General features: G+C 46.0%; 1 protein-coding gene across 2 annotated transcripts in view; it reads left to right on the forward strand.

Annotated features, from left to right (window-relative positions):
* The window catches only part of LOC139419006 (F-box/WD repeat-containing protein 7), a 189346-nt gene that overhangs the window by 54679 nt on the left and 116384 nt on the right, over positions 1-18283 (forward strand). For both annotated transcript variants that reach the window (XM_071168814.1, XM_071168815.1), the window contains one exon: positions 14797-15540. In XM_071168814.1, the coding sequence (XP_071024915.1) occupies positions 14866-15540 (675 nt within the window). In that variant the 5' untranslated portion in view covers positions 14797-14865. The remainder of the gene's footprint in view (positions 1-14796; positions 15541-18283) is intronic.

Consider the following 18283-nt stretch of genomic DNA (forward strand, 5'->3'; position numbering starts at 1 on the left):
AATAGAACTTCTTGTTTTGCCAAATCATTTATTTGTCCCATACAGGCTGATTGTTGCAGGATCAAACTCCCTCCCACTACTTGCTTGACATGCTCCGCAGGAGAGGAAATTACTGGTGTTTTTCTGAATGTTTCACAGCGACTCTCAACTTGTGTTAACTTACTGATTAAGCGTCAGAATACACTTTCAAAGTCTAATGATTGACGGACCGTGTGTCCGATGCTCCATAAAGAGCCCGGTTGTGAGGATGGTAGGCAATATGTGGTTGAATAGATTGTGTCTCAAAAGTTCCGCGTTTGTCTTTTCATACGCCTCTTACTCAGCAAGAGAGAAAATGACTGTTGTTTTTCAGCTTTGATCGTGTATCTGGGCTTGTCTTAAGAAGCCCACAGTGCAGTCAAAAATGTGATTTCCTGTTTCTTTATATGTATTCCCACACTGTCGTTGGAGTAATACTGTGAAAAGGATAATGCCTATTTAGTGTAAGTGTTTGAAACGACTACATGGAATTTCAGCCTGCTTTGGCGGGGTGATGTTTTCAGCAGTTAATAGACCAAAAAGAGGTCCAAACCTCTGCCAAAAACAGCTAGTTTCCCCCTCCCCCACTCAGACCAGTCCCAGACAGTCCTTGCTAAATTCTTGCTTGAGATATAGATATTTGCTAAGAAGCTTTTTGTTGTTGTTTCTTTTTGACAATTTTAATTGACAACAATCAGTCAGTTACTTAATTGTTACCCAGAAATTATTTGTTATTTCTATAAAAACGACTGTATTGGGCCTTAAAGTTACTGATGACACTTCAAAAGTATTGGTTTGAAAATAGTTTTTAACGGTCTTCCATAAAGAGCAGGTAGTGATGAGTACAGCTCATCCACGTGTGGTTAATGTCTGTGGCTGTTTTTTTAATAGATTGAGCCATTTACTCACTGACCCCCTTCACTGGGCTAATAATCCTTCAGCAGTTTGCCAGCCGGTTGGATAGAGAGCCTAATACATATGTGTTAAACACAGTAGGGAGATTGCCGAGGGGAGAGCATGCCCACTGTTTGGATGTTAGCTGGCGGACCTGACCAACTGCCTGCTGTGCGAAATAGGGCCTTCACAAGTTAAAGTGGTTACCCGTTGGCCACCCCTCATGGCCCATGGAGAACTTGGCCCGGCCTCAAGCAGCCCATCAGTTCCCCATAGGGGCATTCTGCCGGTCTGAAGTGCCCCCAGATGAGGGCACTGTGCCTGGGCTGAAGTGGTGCCTGGGTGTGCCGCACACAGCTGTGTCTTTGTCTCCGGAGCTCCAGACTTGGCACGGCACGCCACAGAAGCCCAACAGCCCCTGTTATCAGCAGCAACACTGGGTGCTGTTTTGGTCCCAGCTGCCACAGTTCTGTGCGCTAGGCTAACTAACAAGACCCGGCCTTAAACTATAAACATTCACACCCATTTATATTATTCCTGTGGATGGAGAAAAAGCTTTTGGTCGGTCGATAAAGAGGCCAATGGCTGGCTCGTTTATTTTAGAGCGCAATCAAAGCATATTTTCGAACGATACCAGCTCGTTACAACCCCATTATTGCTTCTCGCTCATTGTCCATTAAACAGAGACCGTGAAAGTTCCCATGCAATTGTGGTCTGATAGGAAGAGCATAAAACCCCACGCTTAATGATTGAGCTCTAACAGTGTTCTGTTTCTGCTTTCACTTGGTCATCTTGCAAGATGCTCTGATATGCACAACCTTTTGAGATAATGGCTTCTGTTTTAAACACTCAGGTAACTTTTCCCAGGTCTTTGTGCCAGAAGTATTTTATCATCCTATACGATCTCAGCCTTTTATAAACCCTTGCCGTACTAAATTCAACACCAGAGTTCATTTAGCAGTATGCCAGCATGCCAATATTGTTTGTTACACTAGCCATATTCTGAAGTCTAAAATCCCATAACTGTAGTATTAACTTGAAACCATCTGTAGGCTTATTAGAAAGCAAGTCAAGCTTGTGTGTTTGTGTTTATCCAGCAAAGTTGTGGATGAAGACAAACTGCAATGTGCCTATGAGATATTACGAATGACAAACATTTGTTTTGCTGCGGGCTATTCCCACATGTAAGATCTGTCTCTTAAATCGCATTAAAGCACATGGTAATGGAATTTGGGATGTTGCTAAGATTACTTCTCAGGAGTTTTCTGCTGACGGAGGTAACTTAGTTCCCACCATAGAAATATAATTACTTCTACACTTTTTTATATACACCTCCACCAATTACCTCAATTAAGAGTTAAGTTTTTTTTAAAGTAACTTTTTCTGTCAGCAACTGACGCATTCTGCCATTTCTGTTATTTAATAAGGAAATAAATGCTGCTTTCTTACCCTCTACCACCTACGGGCAGGTTGCCACAGTCTGAAGAGCAAGTCTGCCAGGCAGTTGTTGTTTTGGTCTTAGTGACCTCATCCTACCTGTTTCCTGTATGAGGTGAGACTCTCTATACAGTACCCATCTGGGCTGTGAGTCACTCTTTGCATGGTGGTCCACGCTTTGTAGAGGCTTATTTCAACTAGTCAAGCCTACTGATGATACACAGTTTATACTGGCTCACTGTGAATGGGGAAGTGTGTATATATATATATTTTGGGGGGTCACTAAATGAACCAGAAATAATTATCTTCATCCCTCTCGTGATTCAATATGTCACTGTCTCTCGCGGATATGCGCTCTTGTCCTATGTGTTCCACCGCGATTGTTTTCGGCAACAATAGCAAAACATATTTCATGGGATGTTTAAGAACCTAATTACGGAACCTTTGCGATTCCCTTATAGGAGGCATACCGGGTTCAGCTATTCATAGCCTTCCTCTGTCGAGTTCACAGCTCTGAAATACAGGTCCCAGGGGGAGCCCTGCAATCTGAGATGATGCTAATGCTCCAGTCTCCACCACAGCGCTTGAGACTTGGAGAGCCAGGCATCCACACACTGAGCCACTCAGCCAACCCAGTTTCTTTCCTGGAGGTCACAAAGAAAAGGAGTTTCAGGGAAACGGACACAAAATGGCCGGCCATCTATCCACTCGTCACTTTGTCAATGCCAGCCGGCGCATGCAGCCCCACAACACAAAGCGCATTCATTTCCTTTTGTGTGTGTAGCCTACAATTGTCTCTGCAATTTCTAAGGAGGTAAAGTGTGGCTAGAGAAATGTACCTGGCTGGTGTCTCATTTTGTCAGTGGGCTAAAGTAAGGGGACCTCGGTGTGTCCCAAATCTTGTGAATGTTACAGAAAAACCCTACAAAAAATAATCTGAAATTAGAACTTTCTTCACTTTGTTATTTTTCACTTCATCCTTTAGTTTCATTATCATCCATTCATCCAGTGGCTCATACACTAGAGGCGAGCTGGACAGATGATTGCTCTGAAACATTTATTTTTTTAGAGGGAAGCAGCTTACCGGTAACCACGGGAACGGCTTGTTTTCTTCCAATCTGTCGGCGCTGTTCCTTTAGGAACACATGTGATTTCATTGGTCGCGTATGCACACATTATTTTTCAGGTCTTATCGCAGGTGCAGCGAAATGCGTGTTTCTCCAGCTCCAACAGTGCAGTAATACCCAACAATACAGAAGAATGCACGCATCAAAAAAAGTTAATTTATACATATAAATATATATGTATATGATGGTGTGTATAGACATTATAGACATCATATGAATAGAAAAGGTGTATACAGCCAGCAGTAGTTATATAGGATGAGCCTTGACTAGAATACAACATATACAGTGGGGAGAACAAGTATTTGATACACTGCCGATTTTGCAGGTTTTCCTACTTACAAAACATGTGCAGGTCTGTAATTTGTATCATAGGTACACGTCAACTGTGAGAGACGGAAGAAAAAATCCAGAAAATGACATTGTATGATTTTTAAGTTATTCATTTGCATTTTTTTGCATGCCATAAGTATTTGATCACCTACCAACCAGTAAGAATTCTGGCTCTCACAGACCTATTAGTTTTCTTTAAGAAGCCCTCCTGTTCCCCACTCATTACCTGTATTAACTGCACCTGTTTGAACTCGTTACCTGTATAAAAGATACCTGTCCACACACTCAATCAAACAGACTCCAACCTCTCCACAATGGCCAAGACCAGAGAGCTGGGTAAGGACATCAGGGATAAAATTGTAGACCTGCACAAGGCTGGGATGGGCTACAGGACAATAGGCAAGCAGCTTGGTGAGAAGGCAACAACTGTTGGCGCAATTATTAGAAAATGGAAGAAGTTCAAGATGGTCAATCACCCTCGGTCTGGGGCTCCATGCAAGATCTCACCTTGTGGGGCATCAATAATCATGAGGAAGGTGAGGGATCAGCCCAGAACTACACGGCAGGACCTGGTCACTGACCTGAAGAGAGCTGGGACCACAGTCTCAAAGAGAACCATTAGTAACACACTACTCCGTCATGGATTAAAATCCTGCAACGCACGCAAGGTCCCCCTGCTCAAGCCAGCCCATGTCCAGGCCCGTCTGAAGTTTGCCAATGACCATCTGGATGATCCAGAGGAGGAATGGGAGAAGGTCATGTGGTCTGATGAGACAAAAATAGAGCTTTTTGGTCTAAACTCCACTCGCCGTGTTTGGAGGAAGAAGAAGGATGAGCACATCCCCAAGAGCACCATCCCAACCGTGAAGCATGGAGATGGAAACATCATTCTTTGGTGATGCTTTTCTGCAAAAGGGACAGGACGACTGCACCGTATTGAGGGGAGGATGGATGGGGCCATGTATCGCAAGATCTTGGCCAACAACCTCCTTCCCTCAGTAAGAGCATTGAAGATGGGTCGTGGCTGGGTCTTCCAGCATGACAACGACCCGAAACACACACAGCCAGGGCAACTAAGGAGTGGCTCCGTAAGAAGCATCTCAAGGTCCTGGAGTGGTCTAGCCAGTCTCCAGACCTGAACCCAATAGAACATCTTTGGAGGGAGCTGAAAGTCCGTATTGCCCAGCGACAGCCCCGAAACCTGAAGGATCTGGAGAAGGTCTGTATGGAGGACTGGGCCAAAATCCCTGCTGAAGTGTGTGCAAACCTGGTCAAGAACTACAGGAAACGTATGATCTCTGTAATTGCAAACAAAGGTTTCTGTACCAAATATTAGGTTCTGCTTTTCTGATGTATCAAATACTTATGTCATGCAATAAAATGCAAATTTATTACTTAAAAATCATAATGTGATTTTCTGGATTTTTGTTTTAGATTCCGTTTCTCACAGTTGAAGTGTACCTATGCTAAAAATTACAGACCTCTACGTGCTTTGTAAGTAGGAAAACCTGCAAAATCGGCAGCGTATCAAATACTTGTTTTCCCCACTGTATATATGAAGTGGGTTAAACGGTATGTAAACATTAGTCAATGAACACTGGTTACTTTAATATGTACATAGGGCAGGAGTGTCTAAGGTGCAGGGTAGAGTACCGGGTGGTGCCGGCCAGTAACGGTGACTGAGTAAAGGTCAGGGTAGAGTACCGGGTGGTGCCGGCTAGTAACAGTGACTGAGTTCAGGGCAGGGTACCCCATTTGGCGGGAGTAGTTTAGAGGCTCTGCAGTCTCCCATGGCCCAGCTGCCTCAGACAAATGTCCTGCCAGAGAAGCATCGGCCACAGTAATAAGAGGGAGAAAGCAAGAGGAAAATGACACACACTGCACCCCTCTTATCTGTTCATGTGGAGGCTCCCACTGGCTGTCTCCCACTGGCTGTCTCCCACTGGCTGTCTCCCTCTCGCTGTCCCAACAGTCTAAGACCATGTTAACTGGGGAGATTTCTGTCCCATCCGGTGCTGAATTTGAAAGTAGATATCACAGTCATCCATTACAGAGTGATTAGTGTTCAGGGAAACTGGATGAGACATGCTATTCCGGCCTGTCTTTCTGGCCTTGCCATCTTTTCAGTTTGGCAGACGAGTATCGCTTGACCGGAATATCAATGTGGCCATCTGAATCGAACATGGCTTTGGTGTGTCATGCTCGTCACATTTTGCCAGTGGACTGTTAAGCACTGGTTTGAGGTTTGATTTTATTTTCTCTCATAATATTCTGTCATATGTATCAGGTACATGGTAACAATAAGAAATGCTCACGTCCATGACTGATCAAAGTGGCAAGTGTCTTCACTGACATTTTCAACTGACTCTGCAATAGCTACATGTTTCAAGCAGACCACCATAGTCCCTGTGCCCAAGGAAGAGAAGGTAACCTGCCTAAATTATTACCGCCCGTAGCACTCATGTCGGTAGCCATGAAGTGCTTTGAAAGGCTGGTCATGGCTCACATCAACAGCATCCTCCCGGATACACTAGACCCACTTCAATTTGCGTACCGCCCCAACAGATCCACAGATGACGCAATCTCAATTGTGCTCCACACTGCCCTTTCCCACCTGGATAAAAGGAACACCTATGTGAGAATGCTGTTCATTGACTACAGCTCAGCGCTCAACACCATAGTGCCCACGAAGCTCATCACTAAGCTGAGGACCCTAGGACTAAACACATCCCTCTGCAACTGGATTCTGGACTTCCTGACTGGCCGCCCCCTAGGTGGTAAGAGTAGGCAACAACACGTCTGCCACGCTGATCCGCAACACTGGGGCCCCTCAGGGGTGTGTACTTAGTCCCCTCCTGTATTCCCTGTTCACCCACGACTGCGTGGCCAAACAACAGTGGTAGGCCTGATCACCGACAATGATGAGATAGTTAGGAGGTCAGAGAACTGGCAGTGTGGTGTAAGGACAACAACCTCTCCCTCAACGTGATCAAGACAAAGGAGATAGTCGTGGACTACAGGTAAAGGCGGGCCGAACATCCCCTCATTCACATCGACGGGGCTGTAGTGAAGCAGGTGGAGCGCTTCAAGTTCCTTGTTGTCCACATCACCAACGATCTATTATGGTCCAAACACACCAAGACAGTCGTGAAGAGGGCACGATCAAACCTTTTTCCCTCAGGAGACTGAAAGATTTAGCATGGACAGCTGCACCATCGAGAGCGTCCTGACAGGTTGCATCACCGCCTGGTATGGCAACTTCTCGGCATCTGACCATAAGGCGCTACAGAGGGGAGTGCGGACGGCCCAGTACACCACTGGGGCCGAGCTTCCTGCATTCGAGCTTCCTCCAATCCATAAGACAGCTGAACAATGAATCAAATTGCCACTGGACTATTGCATTGACCCCCCCCCCCCTCCATTTGTTTTGTACACTGCTACTACTCGCTGTTTTTTTTCATATACAGTGCCTTGCGAAAGTGTTCGGCCCCCTTGAACTTTGCAACCTTTTGCAACATTTCAGGCTTCAAACATAAAGATATAAAATTTATTTTTTTGTGAAGAATCAACAACAATAATTTTGCACACCCAATTTTTCAGTTTTTGATTTGTTAAAAAAGTTTGAAATATCCAATAAATGTCGTTCCACTTCATGATTGTGTCCCACTTGTTGTTGATTCTTCACAAAAAAATACAGTTTTATATCTTTATGTTTGAAGCCTAAAATGTGGCAAAAGGTCGCAAAGTTCAAGGGGGCCGAATACTTTCGCAAGGCACTGTATATGCATAGTCACTTCACCCCTACCTACATGTACAAATTACCTCTAACCTGCACCACCGCACACTGACTCGGCACCAGTACCTCGTTATTGTGTTGTTTTTATAATTTTTTTTACTTTTAGTTTATTTGGTAAATATTTTCTTAACCAACAATGCAGTTCAAGAAGAGTTAAGGGCTTGTAAGCATTTCACGGTAAGGTTGTATTTGGCGCATGTGACAAAGTTTGATTTGAACTCCTTCAGCACTGTCACCTGTGGAAACCAACTGCTGAATCCAAGTTCTGATAGGTGTGTGTGTGACTGCATGTCCATCGTTTGTCGCCATGGCGATCCAAATGGACATCCCATTCTGCCCCCATGGCACTCGTCAATCCAGAACAGCTGACCAGGCTGAATGTACCCTCAAGGCTTTACCCTCTTTAGCTAAGCTATCTGTCTGCTGTAAATCTGATGCACTAGAGTGGACACACCACTCGGAAAAAACACCATCTGCCCCTTTCTCAGGATATATAAATATATATATTTATTTAATCAAGCATTTGCTACAGGCATTTCTGAGAACTGAACATTATTTAGGTCACTAAGTACGGTGTCTTACTATTGTCTTTTATGTTCTAGTAGGCCTAAATGGCACAGTTCAGTGAGACCTAGGGGTGTGTGTGGGGCTGGGGGTTGTTTGGTCAGTGATGTGGTGAGGAGACTGTCAGACGGTCACCTCTCTGATCCCCAGAGTTGCCTAGTGACAGCTGCCCGCGCCACCAGAGAGTCTCCCCTGACACCCAGTCCCCCCCCCCCATCCCCTATTCCCCCAACGTCAAATACCCTGACATCAGAGAACAGACACCGCTAGCTTAGTATTATAGAGACGGCCTGACTACTGGCCGATAACCATCTTCTGAAGACTGCAGAGAAATATAAGTAGAATCCTCTGATGCAGTGGCTGGACCTCGACTTGCTAACCAGACAGTCTGCTATTTTACATGCTGGATGGTTATTACAATGATGTGTTTGCAATGTGGATGTATACATAAGAACCCCTCCCCACTGCAGAAACACTACACACCCACGTACTCCACTTCTTAGTGCAAGCCGGGAGGCTGGCTTGGGAGATGCAGCTTTGTCTTGTCTCTTTCCATCCCTCACTTCCTTCCACTTAAACTCTTGACGTGGTGCCAGGTCCTGACGCCGCCGAATCAGAGGCTGTGCTCTCTCATCCACAGAGTAATAACACTGACTATGTTTTGAACTGACACAAGGGCTGGGCTGCTTAGTAACTCTGATCGGGGAGCTGAAGTGGTCACACTGCATACAGTCATGAGAAGTCCATATTCACATAGTAGCATGTAGCCCTTTACACTCGTACCCGTATTCGGGTTGAGAATGGCAGATTTGGACACTGATAAGCACCTACGTTGGAACGTGGTGGCTCTACAGTAGCATGCTACACATGACGTCAGAGCTCTGGCTCTGTGCTTCACCACGCTGGATGGGATTTGACTGACAGCTGTTCTGAATTTGAGCACAGCACACTGGACAAGTTGCCCTCATCCCTCCCGCTAATTGGGCCAACGTCTGCAAATCTTTTTTTGTCTGATTGAAGGAAATGCTGTAAATTACCTATATATTTTAAAAGGTATAATAAATACCGCTTTGTCATACAAGCAAGTCAAACAATTGTATCCAAATGTGCACTTTACATATCCACATAAAATGTCATGTCATACAGTGTCAACATTTATGATCACTTACAAGACGTCTTGGCGCTTTACCCTGGTTGTTCTGAACAGAATAAGCCTATGTTGTATTGTGAAGAACATTTGCAACGGACCACACATCTGAATGCAAACGACTCTATTCTATGCGCACTAAAATGACGATCTGCTTCTCTGAATTGCTTTGAAAGGCTCACACTGTAAAATCGGATTTTGCCATTTAGCTAGTCATGTTGGCAATAGAACAAGCTTTCAGATGATGGCCGCCTGACCCAGATTGCGATTTATAATTAACTGTTTTTTTTGGATTGCGTAAACAACAGTAATTGTGTGATGGCGGGGATGCAGGGCTGCGTTCCAAATGAAACAACTACAAGTGTGCTTGCTCTAGATTCTCAACGGCACAGCTAGGAGAGCTCCAAAAGCCCCTCATAGTTGAATACTTTTTTTTTGAGTCAACTGTGCACACTTTGGAAAGGTGTGTGATGACTTGGAAACACCAGTTAGTCCTCTCACTCAAACCCTTGTCATCGTTTTGGTCTTATGTTGCACCTACCTCACATTTCCTTGTGTTACTGAATGTATCCAGTACAGTAAAAGTAAAAAAAGTACAGTAAATGTAAAAGGCACATAAAATCATAATGTTTGGACTTAGTCTTGTCAGGTGAGCTGCTGTTATAATTTTCCCATGATCTTCAAACTGTTAATTTCTAATTGCTACCATGGTTATGCAAACTCTTTCCATATTTCTTCTGTAACAAACAGTTCAGTTTAGCCCTATCCATAAAAACCAATTCCCTGGAGTGTCAGGGGTTAAAGATGAGACCGTCTTCCCACCAGGAGTCTGTCTAGCTAGAGCACAACCAGTGAAGAGTGGATGACGGAATGAAATGGAGGAACCCTGCCTAGATAAAGGTCATTTCCCAAGCCCTAATGTACTGGGAAACCCTCCGTCCTGGGGGGCATTGAGGGGTTACAGGGGTGACCCCATGCCCGGATGCCTGTGTCCCCAGAGAGCTGATGGCCAGTATGGGGCACCATTCAGGATATATTTACAGATGCAGTATGTCACTGGCCGGAGAGAGTGGCTCAGTTCCATTGAGAACTGTGTGAGAGCGAGGCAGGCAGGAAGGGTGGGCGAGAGAGAACAGTATTTGAGTTAGTAATATTCTCAATAGCACAAACAGTCTTAAAGTCTAAGCACATCTGTTCAGTCACACGGAAATAACCTCAGTGCAAGGCATGTTGGGACAGCAACATTGTCCTCCAACTGCTCCTATAAAGACGAGGGACATCTACCAATCAAGCGTCCTTCCAGGAAAAGTTAAGCACATTATGGATGCGTCCCAAATAGTACCCTGTCCCATAGAAAGTGCACTGCTTTGATGAGCCCTGGTCAAAAGTAGTGCACTATATAGGGACTAGGTTGCCATTTAGGACTTAATCAATTTTCCCACGGTTCCCAACAGGTGCATTGACTCCCCCCTCCACCTCCCCTAACCAGCGTTTTAATAGCTTCCTCCATCAGTCCCCCAGCTGTGCTGCCCCGCTTACATCCCTCCATTCAGCCCTGGATCTGCCCTGCGCTGGATAATCCCTCCGCTGTACTGTAATTCCTGCCCCTGTGGCTGATTTTAGCAATGTGTTCACAGCAGGCTTTGGGGCCCCACAGATCAGAGCCAACATGAAACGACGAGAACGCTTTAACCATCCTCAATTACATCAAGCAGGGGGAGGGGAAGAGCGAGAGAGCCTCTGTTTTTAAAGTAATATAGCAGACACTCTGACACCAGCCAGTGTTTCAAACTCTAACCTCCGCCAGCCTTCTGTCTGGGCTCTCTCTTGATTAGGTGGTCTAATTAGCACTAACATTTCCCCTCCTGTTGGAGACAACATTAATCAGAGGGGTTACGCTAACGAGCAAAGCACTGGGTCGGTACGGCGGTCGGAAAACATTCTCTTACGTTAATTGGAGGTTGATTAAACGTTGCTGGAGGAACCCCCGCTGATTGTCCAAGGTTGAAGTCATCAAACGACAAGCTGCCTCTATCTTTAAACAAGCCCAAAATGAAAAATACATTTGAAGAAGGAAATAGTCATGTGTATTCGGTTAGGAAATAAACTAGCTAAAGCAGGTGCTTGTGGCTGATTTTAGAAATTCCAGGTAGTCCACGCCACTACTCAGCTGTTGTTCCCTTGGGGCTCCGTACTTCTAGTTCATTGCTGTAGTAGCAGCTGGATAATTCCTATGTTTTCTTAACTTCTGCTGAAAGGTGCTTGCGTTGTGTAAGCTAGACTAGAGGCACCTGCTCAGTAAAGAATTGGTCTAACCATAACAGTGAAGAGACAGTTGGGCATGTTATGTTATGTTATGTCATTCTTGGGCCGACTCTCTTCTCTGTATACATCAATGATGTCGCTCTTGCTGCTGGTGAGTCTCTGATCCACCTCCTACGCAGACGACGCCTTTCTGTATACTTCTGGCCCTTCTCTGGACACTGTGTTAACAAACCTCTAGACGAGCTTCAATGCCATCGAACTCTCCTTCCGTGGCCTCCAACTGCTCTTAAAATCGCGTTAAACTAAATGCATGCTCTTCAACCGATCGCTACCTGCCTGTCCAGTGTTTCACTTGCTATATTGTATTTACTTTGCCACCATGGCCTATTTATTGCCTTTACCTCCCTTATCTCACCTCATTTGCTCACATTGTATATAGACTTATTTTTCTACTGTATTATTGACTGTATGTTTTGTTTTATTCCATGTGTAACTCTGTGTTATATGTCGAACTGCTATGCTTTATCTTGGCCAGGTTGTAAATGAGAACTTGTTCTCAACTTGCCTACCTGGTTAAATAAAGGTAAAATAAATAAAAATGTTTGAATGGGCCCCGCTCCCACAGAAGGGCCAGCTCTGTGCCACATTATATGCTATGGAGAGTCTGGCCCTCTTGTCCTGAGTGCTGGCATTTTATTCTTGTCACCTTCTACCTTGTTACACACTACCTAATGACATCCTGTCATTACACACCACAGCTCCAACTGTGTGTGTGTGCCCTCTCCCGTGGCCGTTGCTGGCTTATAGAATTTGTATTGATCTCCCACTGTTTCCGCTGTCTGATTAACGCTGACAAATGTTTTATTCCGTCTGGTCTTAACACGGCCCTTATAACCATAGAAATGTAAATACTAGAATGGTAAAAAGCACAATGCAATTCCAGCTCTATGCATGCAACACCTCTGCGGGTCACCTTTGACCTTTTATATGATCTCATTAGCAGCCATACAGGTTGTCTTAGATAGCAGCCTACGCCTCATTGTCTATGGACCATTATACTGGTCCAGTATCACCGTAAGCATCTTAGTCATGGTGATCATAGTGGATGAATGATCTCTGGTGTCGACGTTATGATGATCTATGACCGGGTTTCCAGAGCTCTGTCCTCGGGACCCTAAGGGGGGCAAGTTGTGGTGTCTGCCCTAGCACTACACAGCTGACTCAAATAACCAACTGATAATCCAGCTTTAATTTGAATCAGCTGTGTAGTGTTAGGGCAGACACCACAACGTGCCCCCCTTAGGGTCCCCAGGAAGGAGTTTGGGTAATTCTGACCTATGGTGTTGAAGTCTTCTCTGGTTGATTTGAATGGGATTTCAGCAGGACTCTGTCAAAGTACTCCCTCTGCTGGTTCTTCAGTCAAGTACTGGAAGAGGATACCTCTTCTCGGAATGAACATCAAGGATGTTTCTGACACTAGATTAGGATTAAGAACGATCTTTGCTCTCACATGTTCTTGACAGCCTTTATAGAACCTGCCATGTTTAGGCTACAGATCCCTGTTCTCTTGGCTCTTCTTTCAGTGGCTGATTCATGGCGTAGTGTCAGTGTCCTGTCAGTGTCCTGCCAGTTTATCAAGAGAGCTGTCATACTAAAGACAGTCGTTGTCAGATTGACTTGTCCTCTGAATGGAGTTCACAGGCAGGCCGGCGTCTATTCCTGTTCTAACGGAGTGCACTCACTTCCTGTTGGTGTCAGTGGAGGCGGTCCTGTCTCTCAAACGGTCGCCTCTCCTGGGGAACAGGAGACAGAATGTGGCCGACTTCAAAAGGAGGGATGGCATGTAGGTTATGCTAGGCTATTTTCCACCAGGTGATAGACAGGTTTGGTGTGTGTGTGTGTGTGTGTTTCTCTATTAGACAACCTTCCTACTGTAAGCTCCTATAAGAGTGAGGGACACTGACCGTGAGCTGTATTGCTCTAAATGCATGGTTCTGAGTGAACTCATTCAGGTTCAACTTTGTCTGCGTACCTGGGCAAGGTGAATGTGTCCTGTTCTAGACTGTCGCAGACCATCACTGTGATCACCCAAGAGGCTAACGAAACAACATGGCTGGGATGGAGCTTTCCCCTGTTCCCCTGGCCTGCCCCCTCACTCCTTCTCCTCTAGCCTGCACTCCTCCTCTCCCTCACTCAGTCCCTCACTTGTCTTTCCAAACTCTAGCCGTCACGGCTAATGGACTAACGTCATATTCATTCTCATATTCAGGCCGCGCATAATGAGCATTCTGACACTTTGGCTTCAGAGTAAAGGCGGTGTCATGTTGGGTAACTTGGCTCCATCAGTTTCGGGTACAGAGCCCCTGTCATCTAACTAGCTAACATGGCCTTATATTCTGATGTAGGCTTACACCCTCAACCTGGTCCCAGATCTGTTTGTGCTGTCAACAGGAGTTTGCAAGACGGCACAAACAAGGCCACATCATATCATGCTTGCGTGATTAACTTCTATAGTTTTGTGAATAACGGCAGGCTTCAAACAGCATGAACAAGCTGCCTGACACAAGCCTACAGTATGTTTACCAAGACGATAGTTAAATTTCTCAGCACAGTATATTTTGATTAGGCTAAAGTTTCTGGGAACCACCAGATTCACTGTCAGTAGACCAGCAGCCTCGGATGATAAACAGCTCTAAACATAACAGAGCTGGACTTTCTCATTCTGAACAACGTTCCACAGCCGCCATCCAACTCCAAACTACCCCAATGGTTAAGAACAGTAGTTGGACTGGATTCTTCCATATGGAGCCAGGAATGTCGCTGCTTTCATATCATGACAGATGGGCTGTGTTCATTGGCTGTGTCGGAGGCTAGAATACCAGTAGCTCTGTGTGTGTGTGTGTGTGTCACGCTGAGGCTCGGTAGTTCGTTTTTGTAGAAATTCCAAGGCCCGTGCTGTGTGATCCAAAGCCAAAGCTTTCCTCTATTGTCTCCCCACCAAAATGCAACCATTTCCTGCATCTCCCAGCACAAACACTTTGTTTTATTTCTACCGTTATGAATAAAAGATGACGGGGTTATTTCCACTTTATTTTGGTGAGCATCAGCATTGCAATTGTCTGTGTGTATGAGATGGATAACTCTAATATCTCCTCTTTTCTCCCCCCTCTCTGTTTCCCCCCTCTGTCTCTCGCTCGTTTCGTATCTCTCTTCTACAGAATGCCAAGCCCTTCTCCTCCTCAGACAGCCTAGTGAAGGTCCAGGAGGTAGCAAGCTGGCTTTTGGAAATGAACCAGGATCTGCTGTCGGGGGGCAGCAGGCGGGGCCTGGGGGGCCGGCGAGGGGGCCCGGGGGCCCAGCGAGGTAACGCCTCCTCCTCGGCCCGGACGCCCCAGGGCCAGCAGCCTGGAGAGGAGGCCGACGAGGAGGAGCACATGAACCGGGTGGTGGAGGACCAAGAACACCAGCAGTCCAGAGTCCAACCTGCGGCTTCGGCAGGGGGAGAAGGAGTGGAAGAACCGTGGACCTCCAGGCAGAATGGACCCCAGGGAGACGGGGAGGAGGAGGATGGAGGAGGAGTACCCAACGAGGTGAACGGAGGAGTGACTAAGGGCGGCAGGTGGATGTGGGAGGCGGAGCGACGGCAACAGGGGGGGGATGACGACGAGGAGGAGGAAGAGGAGAACAACAACAGTGGCAGCCAGCAGGGAGAGGAGGAGGAAAGGACAGAGGGAGGAGTGAGAACGGGGAGGGAGGAGGAGGAGGAGATGGACCAGGACAGTGATGACTTTGAGCATTCGGAGGAGAGTGGGAGGGAGGAGGAGGAAGAGGAGGAGGAGGAGGAGGAGGAGGGGGAGGATGGCCTCCACTCACCCTCCCTCAGGAGTGATGTGTCTGTCCCCAACAACAACCTGGACCAGTCCTCGGGATGCCAACACCAAAGCTCACCCATCAAGAAGAAGGTAAGACCTGACCAGTGTTAGTGTTTCACAGTATACCAGAACTTACTAGATACTAGAACCTTCAAAAACGGTTCTCTACTAGAATTGTTACTTTCGTTCTTCTGTCAAATGTCTCACGCCGTCTTCTGATTTGAGAGAGGATCAAGTCTGTATCAGCGCAGTCTGGGTTGCATCACGTTAGCTCCCCACTCATACTGGCTCTAGCCTGGCCTGAGGAACCAGTGCACACAATGCGAGTCTGGGTTGCATCGCGTTAGCTCCCCACTCATACTGTCTCTAGCCTGGCCTGAGGAACCAGTGTACACACTGGGAGTCTGGGTTGCATCGCGTTAGCTCACCACTCATACTGTCTATAGCCTGGCCTGAGGAACCAGTGCACACACTGGGAGTCTGGGTTGCATCACGTTAGCTCCCCACTCATACTGTCTCTAGCCTGGCCTGAGGAACCAGTGCACACACTGGGAGTCTGGGTTGCATCACGTTAGCTCCCCACTCATACTGTCTCTAGCCTGGCCTGAGGAACCAGTGTACACACTGGGAGTCTGGGTTGCATCACGTTAGCTCCCCACTCATACTGTCTCTAGCCTGGCCTGAGGAACCAGTGCACACACTGGGAGTCTGGGTTGCATCGCGTTAGCTCACCACTCATACTGTCTATAGCCTGGCCTGAGGAACCAGTGCACACACTGGGAGTCTGGGTTGCATCACGTTAGCTCACCACTCATACTGTCTCTAGCCTGGCCTGAGGAACCAGTGCACACACTGGGAGTCTGGGCTGCATCACGCTAGCTCCCCACTCATACTGTCTCTAGCCTGGCCTGAGGAACCAGTGCACACACTGGGAGTCTGGGTTGCATCGCGTTAGCTCCCCACTCATACTGTCTCTAGCCTGGCCTGAGGAACCAGTGCACACACTGGGAGTCTGGGTTGCATCGCGTTAGCTCCCCACTCATACTGTCTCTAGCCTAGCCTGAGGAACCAGTGCACACACTGGGAGTCTGGGTTGCATCACGTTAGCTCCCCACTCATACTGTCTCTAGCCTGGCCTGAGGAACCAGTGCACACACTGGGAGTCTGGGTTGCATCGCGTTAGCTCCCCACTCATACTTTCTCTAGCCTAGCCTGAGGAACCAGTGCACACACTGGGAGTCTGGGTTGCATCGCGTTAGCTCCCCACTCATACTGTCTCTAGCCTAGCCTGAGGAACCAGTGCACACACTGGGAGTCTGGGCTGCATCACCACTTATGCTGAACAGAAGTTAACACCCGTGAATATTGCAAAACGGCAACAATGTCCATTACAGGCTAGAACAAGAAGATACTGGTATCTTCCAGCTATGTTTACTTGCTAGTACCATGTACCTTGTTGGCGATAATATGCAAACCATAACACACACTATTGCCGATTTTCAAAGCTGAAATGTATTCATTCATGTATTCTCCCTCGCCTCACGTCTCTTCCAGTCAAGGTTCTTTGCTGGAGCCCCAAAATGAGTGTGAATGATGTCATAGGTCTTAGAGACATTTTATAAAATATGTTTTTTTCTTCTTCCATGCAAATGTTGTTGGTCAGCACAATAAAATAAGTCCCTAATGGAAGGGTAACAAAACAATAACTCAATGCGTTCACACACTCCTATTGAATATGCATTCACCTGTATTGTGACTAGGCCAAGGCTACATCTTGATTTCCCCAATTTATCAAAAGAGATTTTACCATTCAAATAAATGACTGCCTTTCTGTTATGTGGTTAGATTGGTAAAAACAAAGTCAAATTTGATATTATGATTTATTCATTAATGCATACAACAACAAAAAATAATCTATGTCAAATGTAATGATATTGCCTAGTTAAAGGTCAAATAAAATGTAAAACATATTGAACTCTTCAAGATCTGTCTTGATCAATTTGCATTCTGTGACTGGCTAATAGGGCTTCTCCCCCCCTGTATCTAGTATTATGATACTAAACCTGGTGTTGGTATCAAAGACAAAATTCTGGTATTGTGACATCACTAACCTGTGGTCAGTTTTTATGTTGTAATGTGATGGTCTGAATGTGTGAATAGAATCAAAGTAAGTTAGGTGACGGTAAGCAGTTTCAAAGCAGACACTTTCAGAAATGTGCATAAATCTCTAGCCGCGCCTAATAATCTAGCGACCCTTGCCTCCAGGCATCACATGAGCAATTGTTGATACTGAATGTGGACTCTCGTAGTCCTTAACAGAGCAGTACAGTAATTGCTGTATTTCTAATCCAATGTCTCCCTCTTGTGTTCAAAAGAGGATACTACATCTTTAAATTCATGGAGTTAATTTCTCAACTGTTGAAAATGCCAATAAAAAGTCCTGTGATTTGGTCTTGAAATGCTGTTTCACATACCCTCTACACTCTGCTAGCTGTACCCCTCAGCCATTTGTCAGGCTGTCTCTGTGGTCAAATTGCAATGCTACAGCAATGCGTTAATGCCATATCAAACAATTATAGCATATCGGCCTATAGAAACTTCAAAGAGAACATTTACAGTAGTCTGTAGTAGGTACTATGAGAAGGTCTACAACCAACTCTGCACCTCGGCGCCAGTTTCCCACGTATTCCCCTCGAATCAGACTGATTTTTAGACCTGGGACATCAGGTCGATGCAATGAATTATCAGGTAGAACAGAAAACCAGCAGGCTCTGAACCTCGTACGGTAAGAGTTGGATACCTCTGATCTTTAAGATAGAAATGGAATTACTAG

The sequence above is a fragment of the Oncorhynchus clarkii genome, chromosome 10 (genome assembly GCF_045791955.1).
Source record: "Oncorhynchus clarkii lewisi isolate Uvic-CL-2024 chromosome 10, UVic_Ocla_1.0, whole genome shotgun sequence".
Classification (NCBI taxonomy): Eukaryota; Metazoa; Chordata; class Actinopteri; order Salmoniformes; family Salmonidae; genus Oncorhynchus; species Oncorhynchus clarkii.